At 40.1% G+C, this 16,725-nt stretch overlaps 1 protein-coding gene across 1 annotated transcript; it reads right to left on the reverse strand.

Annotated features, from left to right (window-relative positions):
* Positions 1–1,403: 1,403 nt before the first annotated feature.
* On the reverse strand, positions 1,404–15,915 carry ehmt1a (euchromatic histone-lysine N-methyltransferase 1a). Its single transcript, XM_072664711.1, has 24 exons — positions 15,824–15,915; positions 15,433–15,532; positions 13,908–14,326; positions 12,867–12,999; positions 12,632–12,738; positions 12,068–12,302; positions 11,456–11,601; positions 11,115–11,258; positions 10,450–10,667; positions 9,875–9,964; positions 9,670–9,752; positions 9,473–9,579; positions 9,044–9,166; positions 8,711–8,812; positions 8,398–8,502; positions 7,137–7,291; positions 6,278–6,445; positions 5,273–5,417; positions 5,110–5,187; positions 4,605–4,720; positions 4,385–4,471; positions 3,548–3,626; positions 3,226–3,401; positions 1,404–2,138 (listed from the first exon to the last, which is right to left on the reverse strand). The coding sequence occupies exons 2-24, from the start codon at positions 15,461–15,463 to the stop codon at positions 1,928–1,930; spliced, it is 3,258 nt and encodes a 1,085-aa protein (XP_072520812.1). The 5' UTR covers positions 15,464–15,532; positions 15,824–15,915; the 3' UTR covers positions 1,404–1,927.
* Between the last annotated feature and the right edge of the window lie 810 nt (positions 15,916–16,725).

Here is a 16,725-nt window from a genome sequence, read left to right on the forward strand (position 1 = left end):
CCCCTATCAGAAAACACATCGGGCCTTATCCATCAACCATTCTTCTCATTTACACTCAACGTTAAATACAGATACACTTTGCCTGCAGGCTCCCTCTAGTGTTTATCAGTCATTTTTAATAAAATGGGGTAAGTAAGAAGTGCCAAGGGTCTACCTGAACTAACCCTGATTATGACCTCCTCCACAGTCTCCATAATTTGTTACTGAAACGTTTGACTCTGAAGTGCCCTCTAGTGCCTGTATTGCTTAACATCCATGCCACTGTAAAGGACGCCTAAAAGCATGTGGGCAGTGACGATGACAAGATTCTGACATTGACCAGTGTTTTCTTATTTGGGATTTGTTCCAATTCTGTGGCCCAATATTTTCAGATCTTCAACAGGATTTAAATTAATATACAAACATACAAACAAAACATGTTTCTAATAAAATGTCTTCAGCATTTTGGGAAAGGAAAGAGAAGCTACAACATTTCTGAGAGGCAGTAAAAGGATGGCATTCCACTGTGACTCAGCAGAGGGTACATGGGCACATTCACACATACTCATACCACTCTAATGAGGCCTGATGGGACACATGGCACCAAGCACAACAGCAACACTCAGCAAAGAGAAGTGAAATGAAATGTGTTTGGATACTTTTGCACATTATAAAGTATATTGTCTAGAATGGTTCAGTCCAATGCCTTCAACCTATTAGAACAGCACAGCCCAGTATTCTTTGTAGGGCCCTTATAGAGTGAGATGGTCATATAACTGACCTGAGGCCATGATGATCTCCAGGGAAGTGTAGATTAGAGCTACAAGTTTGGAGGTGAAGTGGACCGTGATGCCATTGGAGATGTTGATCCATACCAGGCACTTGGGGAAATTTTGAGGACTTCATAACTGAAAAGCATGACATCTGTGATGGGGTGGACATATTAGGCAAGTCAGTTCTTGAAGGTGATGTGTTAAAGCAGGAAAATTGGTCAAGAACCAAACCGTGACGGCTAGAAGACTGGGTCAGAGCATCTCCAAAACATCAGGCAGGTCTTGTGGAGTGTTTTCTGATATGTAGTGGAAAGTACCTACCACAAGTGGTCCAAGCAAAGACAACCAGTGAACTAGGGACAGGGTCATGGGCACCTAATCTCACACATTATATTATTATTATATCTGCCCCTGGGGGAACAGCCCTACTCTGAGTACAATAGAGTTTATCTCTGTACAAGACTGTAACGTGCAAGTGTGTGTGTGTGCTATTCTAAGCAGTTCTAATTAGAGTTGGTGTTAAATATGAATATGTTAAAAATGAATTATGCATCAGAGCTGTGCTGCAATTTGAGGAAAGAAGGGGCACCAAAACAAGGTATGAAAGCACAGTATTTGAAAAGTGTGTACAAAACAATATAAAAACATACAAAAAATATACAAAAAGCTTTTATTTCTCACATGATCATACCGACAGTACTGGAGACATGATTAAAACTGGGGTGATTGGAAAAATAGATTTAAAAACAGCTTAAAAGTCATAAAAACATGAACAGCACCAACAACAGCTGCTTTCTAAATTCAGCCCAGTTCAGGCCATTATCTGTCCATTTCTTAGCTGCTCAAACACATCACTGATTAAATGAAGTAGATATATGGACTCATATTTCACCTTATAAATCCATCAAGCTTTTTCCATCAAATCAGATCTTTTCTAAAATCTTAAAAACAACAATGATTGTAATATTTCAAATTTAAATTTCATTTAAAAATGTTTTCCACTGCTTTGAATTGCAATAATCTAATACTTGTATTTGTATAAAATGTCATTCACAGAGTAAAGGAATATAAAACAGTGATGATATGTTAAGAGTCCCACTAAGAAACATGATCATCTAGTGGCACATAAAAGAGTTAATGGCTGCAGCATACTGTAGTCACTATAGAGGCAGGTCTTAGGTTCGGGTTCCTGCTCTGGCAGTGCTGGCTGAGTGAATGCGCTCAGTTCTGGCCGCCTGAGCTGAGGACAGGACAGTGGGGGTTTGGGCTGAGCTGTCCATATGGTTGCGGCCTGAGACGGCCCCTGAGTGCCTGCACTTCGGAGAACCACACTGACAGCTGAAGTACTTCTTCTTGATCTCCCAGTACTGATCTCCGTAGTCAAACCTGCGTAAAGGCAACAGTAACCAGGGGTTAGAAATGGCACAGCACATTAGACAGATGGAGACCAGAGAAAGAGCTACCAGAACTGCGGAGACGAAACACACAGCTGATAAAAGTTAGAGAGTTAAAAAGTGGTGCTTAAATCTGTGAAAGGCATCGATACAGAATAAAACCCCACTAGCATTGAGCTGTGGAGCAGTGGAACTGTGGAATTTCTCTGAAATGCTGGTGCTCCATCCAGTACTCCTGGGATAAGACATCCTGACCTCGCTAAAGCTTTTGTCACTGAATGCAAGTTCCCTTGATTTTGAAATAAACAATGAGTGAGAAGGTGTCCCAGTACTTTTGTCCATATAATGTACCTTGGCGGCCCAACTCCAGGCCCAAGCTACAACTGACTGACCAGAGTAACGTTATGAAGAAGTGGTGGCTAATATCACACGTTTAACCTAAATTGAACAAGCTCTGCATTCACCCACTCCTTTTGCGTCATTCCTTCAAACAGCCAGAGGGCTTTACACAAATGAGTTTACATGATTTTCAGGGAATTCATGCCTAGATTTGCACTATTTTTCCATTTTGGTCCAGTATGGTCTTCATCCCTCCTTTAGCCTTCTGTTCCCCAGGGCTTTTGTTACTTACGTAACAGTTTCAGGGTTTTGGAATTGGTCCATTTTTCCATCCCTGTTTTGGCTCAGTTGCAGTTTTTGTGGTTCATGGTTTGTCAGTTGTATGTACTGAACCCTTCAGTGTTCTATGATGCCAATACAGTGACAACACAGTGACAACACTGACAGGCTCCCTTAAACCAAATTGGTCACTGTTGCATTTATTCAATAAAAGATTTTTACTAGTTACCCTCACTTCACACCAGTTCACAATGGAACTGCAGTTTTATTTTGCTGCTGTTTTCATTTACATTCTGTGAAGATTTAGCACTGTGTTAGACTTTCCCTATTCCTGACAACAGGTGAATGAATGGATGTTAGAGATGGACAGAGGAAATGGCTAAAATAATTGATGGACAGTCGAATGAATACATGAACAGACGAAGATTCCTGCATTTTTCTTCACTGATGTAGAGTCTTACCCGAGCTCGTCTCCAGCCTGTATGGCTTTGCAGGAGAAGAGAGCAACACGTGGGAAGCGCAGGTCCTGGTGTTTGGTGAACACTCGAACAGGAAACAGATTGGGCTCACACAGGTGGTTTATAAACCTGCCAACATTCCCATAGAAGTGGGCATCGATGCAGTAGACCTCACCAACCTGGAAAAACACACAAACTGTTTCATTTCAGAAAACACACTAAGCGATTAGACACCTCTCTACTGGCTACAAGTGCTCTAAAACAGTCAACGGTTAGCTTTAACAGTATTGAAATTTCCATTAGAGCAAGATTCTATGAAAATGACCTTATTTTCCAGATTGAACATATAGGAGTCATTCTCCCTGATGTTCGCTTCTCCATCAGATATTATTTCACCAGCAAACCTGTACACACAGAAAAGCCACTGGGTAAATGCATTTAACACAAACAGTATGAAATGCATCATGGATAAATAATTAATGATGACCATTATGGTAAATATGTCTGCTGTATTTCACACTCAGTTAAAACACCTCTTTTTCTGGAGAAGGTCTGGAAGTTACTGGAAAGAGAGATTTTACAGTTTTTTAACTTTTCAAAACCTGGTTGATTGGGTTTAATTGGAAATTGTGAACTACTGTCTACTGGTGTGAAATTTAGTGGGTAAATGTGCTGTAATTTGGGTTTCTATAGCGTGTGTGTGTGTGTGTGTGTGTGTGTTAGCATTAACGTTAGCCTCCACTTGGTTCTGAATGGGCACTTTAGTGCTGGTCTAAAAACAGAGAAAGGCGAGTTCTCCTGCCAATAAAAAGGAGCGTTTCAGTGATAGTTTTATAAAGGCTCAACTCTTTTTTTATCTTCTGAGAATGCTCCTTAGTCCAGCTGGCTGACAATAATGTTAATGGCACCTTGAGTGGTAATAACAGACTTGGAACTGTATTGCAATTAAAATATCAGATACCCGATCCATTCAAATATACCTGGATCAGCCATCCCTAGGTAAAGCAGCATGTAATCTTCCTTATTTCACGTTTTTAGCTGCTTTTTAAAAAATGATAAAAAAAATAATGCTTTAAAATCCCTTCTCTCATTAAAATTACATCATTGTTTTTTAATGGAAGTGAGCAAAAAAAAAAAAAAAAAAAAAAAAAAAAAAACATACTCGCATATGAAGGTTCCTTCAGGAATATCCTGCAGAGCCCTCACTCCCCAGCCCATTTTAGCTGTTCGGAAGACCTGTAGGCGGACCCTAATGAGACAAAAGCACCAGGAAAAACGTTAAGTTTCACTCATAGTATTGTAATTGACAACTATTTTCATATATTTTCATATAGTCATTACTCACTCTGCATCTGAGAAGAAAAAAAAGAAAGCATTATTACCGCAGGCGGTTCTGCACCACCCTGTTCCGGCAAGTTCTCCAGCACGAGCAGGCATGGTTACATTCAAACAGGAAGGGTGGATCTTCTCTACAGAACTCCTGCAAGAGACGCCCATCCTGAACATGGCAGAGAGGAGACAGATAATCAGGATAATTGCTTCTGATGGGGCGATCAGGCCAGCGGCTTTCTGGAGTTACAATGACGAGTCAATTACAAACAAATCTCAAGCTGTTACTTTTGATTACATTAGCAACTGAGCAATTTCTCAATTATTTAATAACAATTGAGTTATTTGATTACAAAAATGGTCAAATAATAAAACAAAACGTGCACCAATGAAAAACAAACCATACCCTATAAACGGCTGCAGAATACTACACTATAACTATAAACTAGTAATGCTTTATTAGAAATAACTACAAAAGAAATAATGCTTAAAACACTATGCGGCAAAATATGCATACAACTGGGCGTATCTATAAGACTATTCTGAAAATGCTCTTACCCGGTCATACCAACAGCGCATGCTGAGCTGGCCACAGATACAGTTGCTGGAGGAGCAGTCGTCCTTACATGTGCAGTGCTTCAACAAAGAGAATGAACAAATAAATAAATATAAATATATATAGTTTATTTATTTCTTTTTAACTTTGATCTAAAGTTCTCACCTGTAAGTGTGTGATGTTTTCATCAATGTTCACCTGGGTGGTGAAACAGTTCTCAGGGACATATTTGAAGTTGTTTGGGGAGGGCTCTTGGTCCACTCCATTCACACATGAAACAGGGACCTCCTCATAGCCACGTGACAGATCTCTGTGCAATAGAGTATTACCCCATCAACAATCAAGCTCTACTGTCATTTTAAGTCAGCTGAGGACTGTGTTGTGTTCAATACTACGCTCTGCTCAAAATTGTGCAATGTTGGGCTAGGTGGATCCTCAACCTGCTGTTACAGTCTAAATTGCATTGCACCCAGTGAAGAGTTAATGTGCCCACAACATCAGTCTCAAATCAGAGAAATGTATCAATAGAAAGAATCATTTGCATATTGTAACAATTTAGCATTTATGTAAATAAAGATCATATTGACATTAGATGTGTAAGAAAATATCAATTCATGGTAGTACTGCTATATTATGTTTTGCAATACTGTCTCAATTCTCGAAAACACAATATTGATTTTTAATGAATCGTTTACATGTAAAGATTGGTGGCACAGTGGTTCAATTTTGTGCTGTGTTTAAACCCCAAACTAGATAGTGCTGTACTCTGACCTCAGATTCCACTATTCTGATTGGATAAAAAGTCAACTTTTCTTTTCCCTACATTTTATGCAAATGATCATGTGTTTTTAAACCATGACAGTTTTCCAAAAAAATTGGATGAATAGAAATCGCAATACATCATGTTGCTTACAGTATCGGAGTATATCACAATAGCACCCCTGTAGCATATCGCCAGGTTTTTGCCAATACACAACCCCAATTAAAACCAAACTCCATTTAGATCAGAAATTATGAGTCTCAGATCAGAATCAGTAACATTAAATCATAAATGTGCTGAGTATTAAGATTAAGACTCATTATTACTGTCTTGCAAACACACAGTGAAAGTAAACAGGTACACAGCAGGTAAAGTGGCGAGACTGACGGAAACTGAAATGGTCCAGCAACCTGCAGAGGAGCTTCTCTCCTTGGCTATCTCTGCTTTTGCGGGCATCAGTCAGCTTCTTGCTCGTGTTGAGGATGGCCCACACCTTGGAGTTGACACTACAGCAACCCAGAGGAATCTCTCCATCCTTGTTCTTCAGGTTGACGTCTGCTCCTCGGGACAGAAAGAGCCTGCACACCAAACCTCAAATTACTCTTACAAGCCTTAGACTTAACTGTGGATTTAGCTGTATTTCAAGACAACTGTGCCCCAAGAGACACAGGACACCTATAGCACTTCATCTATATGGAATGTCCTGGAGGTTAGGAAACAGCTAAATGCAGAATACGTTTACATTTACAGCATTTAGCAGACGCTCTTATCCAGTGATTAGCTTGTGTTCACAGACCCAGAATTCAAGGTTCTTTTGAGCAGACAGCGCTCAAATTCTGTCTATGAACAATATCAATGACTAAAATTGTCATGTTTTAGGTATTACCACAATATTAAAAGGCATAAATATATTTTACAGTAAAACTTTTCAAATTTCATCAAATAAAAATTTATTTAATCACCTGCACTTCTGTTTATTCCTTAGAATACCTATTTGAAGGCACATGCTTGTAGTAGGCCATTTAGTGGATGTGAAAACATTATTATATATAATAGTACTTTGATTTTATTAGGCAGAATGCCAATAAGCATGAGTCTGCACAGCCATTTATTTCCTGGTTTGTCTGAGAGAGAAAACCCCCAGACAATGCTGGACCTCATTCCACACAGCTGCATTTCATGTAATACTGAAAGGTGACTGAAACTGGTTGGTCTCAGGCTGAAAACACAAACACAAATAAAAAACACTGTCCGTTTTGTCATACTCACATAACACAGTCCAGCTGGTTCTGTCTGACTGCAATGTGTAGAGGGGAATCTCCGTGAATGTTCACTGCGTGCAGGTCTGACCTGTTCTCCAGCAGTAGCTGAGCGATGTCATCACAGCCTGCAAATGCGGCCCAGTGTAGACAGATATTCTCCTCCTGCATAAGAGAGAGTCATCGTTACAAATGGCACCTTAACAACATGCACATCATCAGGCATCAAACTCACTGATTCAATCACAGAAGTCATGCAAAAACCTTCTATATCCATTTTTGCAGTTTTTCTCTTATTTGATATAAAGAGAATCTGGCTGTGGTTCTTTAAATGTTTTTTTCCTTCTACTGTGAAGTTGCCCTTTTGAAGATAGAAGATTTTTTTCATGACAATGACAATATACTCTTAAAGGCCATTTAAAAGTCTTTTAATTTGTTGTATACATGGTTAATGTCCAGATAAGGTTTATTCATGTTCCTTTGACACACATTTGGGTCATATTTACATATATTTATTTATTACCCCATATATTTCTTATCATTTCTATGATTTATTTTATATATATATGTATAAGAAATAAATTATTTAAATTATTAGAAATCGGTGCCAGCTTTTATAACAGAATAATTTGAATAGAATAATAGAATAATGCTGAATAATTAGAAACAAAAGCTTTGTCTTGTCACCTGTGATTATTATCTGATTACTATGTAGCTTAAAGGTCAATTTCATCTATTTTCTGAGCAATTATATTGTTAAGACATAAATAAACAAAAGCCATTCAGGTTTGATGTGAAATCCTCTATTCTAGAGAAACATTCTAGGTGAGATAAGAATCCCACATCCCACTGCAACACTCCATGCCCGAATTCACTGAAACTCTCTGTTTTACCAGCAGGAGTGATTAGACTGCAGTGTTGTAAAGGAGCTGGGAGCTGACTGGTCAGGCAGGAGAGTCAGACTGGATTACAAGATATATAACGCACTATAAAACAGTCATTTTAAGAAAAGTCTCGACTAAACTAAATTAATCAGTCAAAATGTCTCAATATAGAAACCGATACTAAAAATAAAGGGATTTTACTGAACAGATTATTCAGCAGCTCATCTGATCTAAACTGTGTAGCTGTATTATTTTTTCCAAAACAAAGAGCAGATCAGAATCGGCTGATCCTCAGCATTAAGAGATCAGATCGGGACATCCCCATTTAAAAACCTTAATTTTACTGTTTAAAGGCCAAAACAAACTGATTCTATTAATTCCACCTACCTTGTCCCTCATATGGACATCCGCTCCTTTGCCTATCAGCAGCTTCACCTGTTCTTTGTGCATGTTTTCAGTTGCCCAGGTAATAGGAGTCCACCCTCCGTCATCCTGACAGTAATCAGGAGAGACAGAAACGTTCTCAGTCTGTGTAGTCTGCCCCGTCACACACTGCAAATGTCATCTTACACAATTGTCAAGCCTAAGCACCCATACTTCCAATGAACATAGCCAATCAAGTATCTTTCTACAACGTGGGTACGATACAGACTAGACTCACAGAAAAAGGCTCAGAGAAAGAAGACAGGAGAATTGTTACCTTACAGTTGACATCAATAAAGGAAGTGGACAGGAGATGCTGCAGTATGCCGGTGTGACCTCCTCGAGCAACCATGTGGAGACATGTAGATCCTCTTATATCCTATAAGGAAGAAATCAAAACAGTATTAGTAAAACAAACATCTTTGTAACCTCATCTAATATGAGGTTACAGATGCTCTATTAATGTAAGTCTGACAAAAAAATGAAATGTGTGTGCTTGTCTTTGCCATACACCAACCACACACCAATTAACGTGAAATTTATGCATTGCAACTGCCATGAATTAAATACTGCAACCTGACTGCAGAATTATTTCTGTGGGAAATTACACCTTATGTGATGTGGACGCCCCAGCTTTAAGCAGGTACTCCACCACTTCCATATGGTTGCTCTCGCAGGCATCCATCAGAGGAGTCCGCTGCTGATCATCGCACATGTCCAGGTTTGCACCTGCCTTGGAAACCGAAAACAGACAGAGACAGAGGCCTTATAGAAGTGTCCAATAAACATTTACTCAGTTCTAACATTACATAACTATCAATTTGGCATAACAGTAGTTCAGATTAGGGGTGGGCAATATGACAATTTTATCATATCAGGATAAATTCTGTTATTGTGGTACACAATATGCTTTTATGATTATATAATGGATCTCATCAGTGCTGATTAACTGCACAATTCACTACAAAAAGTGTTAATTCCTACAGCCTTATATTGGCATTAGCAACGTTACGTTGCCATATTGTGGCTCTTGCAATACCTGAACCAGAATGTGGCAAATTTCTTTGTGGCCCTCAGCAGCAGCCGCATGAAGAGGTGTACGTCTCCTCTCGCTCTCCATCTGCAGGTTCGGGTCCACACCTTCCACTGATCCAAACAACAAACGAGAGGGAATGTAGTACCTGACAGGTCAAGTACACTTGATACTACACAGATAATACACAAACAGTCCCTTACCGAGCATATGCATGACTCGCTGAAGCTCGCCTCTCTTAGCTGAGAAGAAGAGCTGCTTTGGGGGAAGCTTTGACTTCTTATACCTTAGAAATAGGCAGCGAATTTGAGAAAATGAAACATTCGATTAGTTCTTTAAATCAAAATCAATATTTCAGGATGATGTTTACTCTAATGTGTGAAGCTTCTTGAAAAGTGGGAAGCTTACTGGCCGTCTTCCAGAGCTTCTAGGACCGTCTCCAGTGATTCCACAGCAGGATCCACAGGTCTAGCAGGAGTAGTGCCCACTTTTGGTTTTCTGCATCATTTAAGGCAAAAAAAGAGATAATTATATGGGATACACAGATATCAACAATGTAACCAGCTTACATATAAAAATAAAGGTCAAGTGAAGCTGGAATTCTTAGGACTTTTTGAGTTTTTAACAAATAAATTACTCTGCACTGATTTCCCAAACCACTGAACTGTAAATACTAGCTTTGGATATTTTGTAATTAACAGATTGTTCTTCATACACAAATTTGTGGTTTTAGTGTTACTGCTTGTACTGTACTGTAGTGACATATGTTTTATTGTCTATATCTATATGTTTAGTGCAAATCCAAATATTTCAATTTGATTTCAATTGTGGTGAAATTTAAGATTTCTTGACTTCTAGTCCCAAAGTCATTATGGTTGTTATGTCCATAATAAAGAGAACTACAAAAGCATGCAGAAACATGTTTTTTGTTTATATGGAATACAAAGGGCAGAGCAGTGTAAAGCACCCTCCTGTGAACTTACTCTGATGAAGCGGAGTCTCTTCGGTCTCTAGGCAATGCAGCGGTGGTGATAGCAGGCATGGTAGTTACAGGGTCAGTTTTGGGGATGGTGACCTCTTTAGCCTGGCAGGCTTCCTCTCCACAGTGAGGGCAGAAAAGCTGACCACGGATCACCGAGGCACAGCTCCGGTGGAACCGGTGAGAGATGTGACCATCTGGCTGGCACTCCATGAAGGTTCCCTGAAAAAGATTCAAAAGTGTACAATTATATATATATATATATATATATATATATATATATATATATATATATATATATATAATTTATGTTTTTTAATTATTTATTTTATTTTTTGTTGTTGTTGGTTTTTCTTTGAATTGCAATAACTTAGGCTTAAGCTTTTGGCTTGAATTTCATATTATATAACACACACATTACATAACAATACACAGCAGGGTGACAGATCAGCACTCTACTGCCAAGATCGGATTGTGTATTCCGTAACATTAGTGCTGATTAAGCCTTATTACTCAAGCTTTATTAAAACATCAACAGCATTATTGGCGGTACAAACATATCCAACCCAACACCACTGGATATCCACATCGATTATTTATTTATGGGGATAAAATATGCTCCAGGTTAATTAGTCCCAGAACTCCAGACCCACTCCTCTCAGTACTCACAGCCCTGCAGAAGAAGCCACAACCTGGGCAGCTTTGGTGTTTGACCATGCCAGCCCTGTGATCCTCGCACAGCACCAGCAAGGGGATCCGCAGAGATGGACGCATCATTTCCTGCTTCTGAATGGCCCTCCGACATAAACTCAGCTTTGGGTAGACAAAGGATGAGAGGGAAAATGAATAAATGTAGTCCAATCTCAATTCTAACCTGATTTAACCTGAATTAATCTTAAGCCATTTAGTAACTACTATCAATTATCACCCCCACATAGAGACCTCCTAGAACTTAAAGCTTTCAATGCAGTCCACGATAGAAAGGAAGAGAAAAAGCAAGATAGATATACCTTCCCATCTACACTTTCTACAGCCATGCACTTCCCCTCTGCTAGTGTTACTACATCCAGGTTTTTGGGTGTCTCCATGCGGCAGCTGCAAAGTGGAGGCTCCAGCATCTCGTCAGCTTCCATGTTCTCCTTATCCTCAGGCAAACCTGCAAAACAGTGCCACATACAGTTTCACTTTTGTGATGCTTCATTTGGTGTCTTGTGGTGTGCTGTGATCACCAAAAGAATCATTAGACCTAATGTCTCACAGTCTTGAAAATAAAGGTTCCTTAATGGTTCCTGGCATGGACATGCAGTTCCAGGAAACCTCTTTAATGGGTATAGACCCCTTTAAACATTAAATAACCTCAGAATGAGGGAAATGCCCCATTCCAGTTAAATATGTTTCCTTGTTCTAAACAAGAATCATTTAGCAACCTTTATTTTTAGGACTGTAAGACATTAGGCATGAAAGGGTTAAAGAAAACCTCAGCATATGAAAATTGTTCTATATCCATTAAAGAGGTTTCCTAGACCTGCACGTCCACGCCAGGAACACCCGAGAAACCTTGATTTTTAAGATGTGAGGTGTTCGGTTACTGGAAAGAAGGTTAAGATGTCAGTACGGACTACCTGTGCGAATAGCTGTCAGCATGCTCTCCTGGGCAAGAGAGTACAGCGGCAGCTCTGTGTATTCCTCACAGATGTTTTGAGGAGCCTTCAATGTTTCATTCTTGTTCTGTGGTTCAGCTGCACCTCCTTCAGCTGCTCTGCCGCTCTGCTTCTCTTGGCAATCGAGCTTGGTTCTGGGTTTGAATGCCTCCTCTAGTTGCAGCTGGACCCCTTTGGCTCCATGTGAAACCTCTTTCTAAGGAAGGAAGGAAAAATACAAAAAATACATCTACATCTACATCGGCCAGCAAAGACCAAATGATTAAGCTTTTTTGCCTGGCAATTTGAGAAAAAAAAGATGTGCATTAGGTAGTGGTGAGCGGTGTTAGCAGGGAGCATTGAGTGGATATCTGAAATCACAGCTGCACAAATAATCAAATCATGCCTATTCATCAAAACTTGCCTGACATACACATCCACACAACAGAGTGGATTTTTTTTTACCCATGATATTAAAGTCTTCTCTGTGCTTACAACACAGTTATACAATATGCAATAACAAGATATTAAAATAAGGCAGCTCACCTGGCTGCTTGAGGAGGGTAATGTGAAATTCTGTTTCGCTGACACTTTGGTTTTCTTCTTGGGAACAAAACTATACAACCCCATCTTCCTCTTCTTTTTTCTCACCCCTGCATAAAAAAGATAAGAAGAGGAAAACTGAATAACTCAATGCTGAATAATGCAGCAGTCAACCATGGCAGGCTTGAAAACCGGATAATCTGTTCGTCTTAAAGCCTTAGAGGAAACAAGTACGAACCTGTTTGTGGTTTCGCTGAGCCTTTCTGTTTCTGTGGTGGTGGTGGTGGTGGTGGTGATGACGACGATGATGGTGGTGAAGGATTCTCCAACTCCAGGCCTTTCACTGAAGTGCTTTTTCCAGCATTTAAGATCTTTATAAATGTAAACACAAAACAAAAGCAATCAATTTCAATCAAACACTACATGGACAAACGTATTGGAACACCCCATGCATTGTAAGTCCATATGCATTATTAAGGAGTCATATATATATATATATATATATATATATATATATATATATATATATATATATATATATATATATATATATATATATATAGAGAGAGAGAGAGAGAGAGAGAGAAAGAGAGAGAGAGAGAGAGAGAGAGAGAGAGAATACCACTTTAATCGGATACACCTACATGGCATCTACACTCACAGGCCATTTTACCACAAACACCTACCACATAGGTGAACTTGTAGGTTTGCAATTACTGCCTGTAGCCTGCAAAACGTATTAGCCCCTGTCTACCTACTGCGTCTATGGAAAAGGCCCACAGGACCACAGGACCAACACTAAGCAGATATTAATTGGGTGGTGGACCATTCTAAGCAGAAACGTGACACTGGCATGGTAGGGCCTTATTTGTCCACTTTGCAAGTGTACAGTTGCAGACTGTGGCTCGTCTATTTCTCAATGCACAACTTGTGTTAGCCCTTCTTCATCCTTCACCTCCCTTCATCAGCAGTCAGTTTCATACCACAGGACCAGCGCTAGCCACCCCTGATTATGAGGTCTTTTTAATAAATAAATAAATAAAAAAAATAAATAAATAAAAACTAGTATCGCTTCTGTGCTTAATACATTTAAACCAGCACCACACCCACTATAATGCCAGTGTCACTGCTGGGCTTAGAATGGTCCACTCCTCAAATAACATGCAGTCTAGGAAGCAACCTATGGGCTGAAGTGAGTATCTGTAAACCTGCAAAGTGCACTTCTTTAGTAGATGGTAAACCTGAAAACACTGTAAAGGATCAGAGAGAATATAACTACCCTGAGTGCATCTGGAGGAGAAGCTGGCCTGACCATGGTCTTCCAGGCCAGGCGTGACTGCACAGGGGTAGAAACTCTCCTTACTTCCTCAGAGCCCTTTAAATCAGCACCGTCCACCCCAGCCTCCGCAGAGGCTCCTGTAGACAAAGGCTGCAGACTTTTCACTGCATGGCTGGTTGTGGTACAGGAATCTAAACTCTGTGTCTTTTGAGGCTGCTGCCTTTCCTGAATAGGTCCGTTATCACCTGAGGTGGTACTGTAGGAGGAGGTCTCTTGTCCAGACAGTAAATGAAGGGCTGGTTCTGAGTCTCTATGGTCCTTTGCTGCTGGCTGTTGTCCACCCACCTCTGAACCCCCACGTCGAGGTTTGGGCTTGGTTTTCCTCCCCCTCTTGGAAGGATCCTTAGATTTATCCATACCTGGAAGAACCATTAAACTGTGAACAGGGATGTAACATCATCAATACACTGACATGCCAATACAGTCATCTGTGTCTTAGGATCTCTCCTTCACTTCATAGACAAAACTATGTATCTGGGGTTTTAGGAAAAGCTGTCTAGCTTATAATTAGACCTACACAGCACACAAAATGCTGAGAATTGAATCTAATAGTTACTTCAAAATCAAACTTGAAGGGCAGGGAGAAGGGGGGGGGGCTGCTATTCCTGCACCCAAGCTCAAACATCACACATACAGTGCCTTCAAGTTGTAGTTCACACATCTGGAGTTAACTTAGCATTGTAGATGGGCCTGGACATGAGAAATGCACTGCAGCAAAAAAAATGGATGTTATTTGTCTGGGTGTTTTTTTTAATTTCGCAAAGTTTACCACAGGTCAATTATTATTCAACCCCTTAACCCATCAGAATTATGTTTGGTTCTCTCAAGTATTAAGAAGTAATGAAGAAATGAAGGGACCTTGGCATCCACAGGACGATGGACAGCACAGCCTACCTAGATAATTTGGCCCAAAACCTCCGCTCCTCCATCAAGAGTCTTAGAATGGGTCGTTATTTCATCTTCCAACAGGAAAACAACCCCAAGCACATAGCCAGGAAAGCCTAGGCCTGATTTTATAGGGAAAAGACCAAGGTTGCAGTGGCCTAGTCAGTCTCCTGACCTTTACCCAACTGAAAACTTGTGGAAGTTGCTCAAGATCATGGTCCACAAGAGATGCCCAAAGAACCTAGACAACTGCAAACAAGGGTTATTCTGCAAAATATTGATAATAATAATTGACCCTAATTTTTATGTTGAAAATGTATCACAGTTTAACTGAGCAACTTATATTTTGTTTGTAATATTTAGACACGTGTTAATAAATGTTACTCTTGTTTAAAGTTTGAAGACTCCCAACTTATTTACTACTGGTTGCCTCTGCAAAATCTGCAGGGGGTTGAATAGTAGCTCATAAAGTAATCAGTGAATATGTGCATCATCACACCCCCAGTTTGTGACAATAATAATGAAAACATCAAACAGCTCAATGTCCATATATCACATGTCAAACATTCAATGAACTCACCAGCTCTTTTGGGCTTGGGCTTGGCACTCATAACTTGGACCTGCCAACTCCTCTCTGCTGCAGAGACCCTCAGGACTGCACAGAGCCAGACTGGAATAAGCTGGGGGGGGGGGGCACAGCAGGCCACCACGATAAGCTCGGTGTCTTTTCTCACATTTGCCACGTATTACGTTTCTATGAGAGTAAAATGCCTTTACAGTAACGTTAGTCCTACAACAACAAACCAGAAAGCAGCACACTCGTGTTAGCTGGCTGGCTAACAGCACAGCGCAGCGCTAGCAAAACCACACCACCAATCAAAACATCCCAGATCCCAGCCCAGATCGACTCTACCAGCGCTCAGAAGGGCGATAGGGGTACTTTCGGGGTACGTATGCAGTAAAATCCACACCTGTTAACCGTAAAAACGCTGCATGTTGGTGAGAAAGACAAAAACAAAGAAAGTTTGGAGGCTGGCTTCCTCCCTTCATTTCCCTCCAGCTTGTAACATGCGCCCTGAGATCAGCCACACGGCGCCCCCTGCTGGTCAGCGGTTAGCAGTGTTGAACTCTGTAGCTGTGTGGGGCCTCTAACTTGGACAATCAACTGAGCTGTTGATCTGGTTCTTTTTGGGCTGGATCAGATGAGAGAGAGTCCATTTCTGATTTGCCATAAAGATGCTGGTTCTGACAAATGCATCTATCCATCCTCTTGCGGTTGATCAGGGTCACGGTTGGGGGCCGGAGCCTACCTGGAATCATCAGGTGCAAGGCAGCAGTACCCCCTGGACTCCCTGTCCCATTCAGGGGCAATTTAACATGGCTGATTATTGGGAATCCTTGGGGACACACACCAAGCTGCTCATGGATAGAGACTGGAGCAAGGTTTGACCTGTAACTCCAGGCAAATTGAAAGCTTTCATATTCATGGAAAACTTACCTTTCCTTCTCTACAGTTTCAAACCATACTATTCTTTCCCCACTTCATGCAGTAAATTATAGAAACAAGGCTAAAATAAAGCTGCTTTTAAACACATATGTCCACATGCTCAGCTTTATAGCTTAGCCCAGTGTTTTAGTCTGGACTGCTTTTAGAATGAAATGCAATACAGGGCAGCCAATCAGAGCGGAGATAATAGCAGAAATAATATGCATATTTGCATATCTTAAAGGCACAGGGTGTTTCTTTAGTCATAAAGTGAACCCAGCCAAGAAAATAAATACAACAAAAAATATATAATTTATTATTTAATAATTATATATTATACATATATAATATGTATAATATATTAATATATATTATAACATATATATA

The sequence above is a fragment of the Salminus brasiliensis genome, chromosome 20, assembly GCF_030463535.1.
Source record: "Salminus brasiliensis chromosome 20, fSalBra1.hap2, whole genome shotgun sequence".
In the NCBI taxonomy this organism is placed as follows: Eukaryota; Metazoa; Chordata; class Actinopteri; order Characiformes; family Bryconidae; genus Salminus; species Salminus brasiliensis.

Excerpts from the sequence above, each read along its gene's own strand:
- ehmt1a (XM_072664711.1), bottom strand. The coding sequence starts at position 15,463 with ATGAGTGCCAAGCCCAAGCCCAAAAGAGCTG. Across the intron at positions 11,259-11,455 it reads TAGAAAGTGTAGATGGGAAG|CTGAGTTTATGTCGGAGGGC; the intron begins GTATATCTATCT and ends GTCTACCCAAAG. Across the intron at positions 6,446-7,136 it reads AACCAGCTGGACTGTGTTAT|GCTCTTTCTGTCCCGAGGAG; the intron begins GTGAGTATGACA and ends TTTGGTGTGCAG.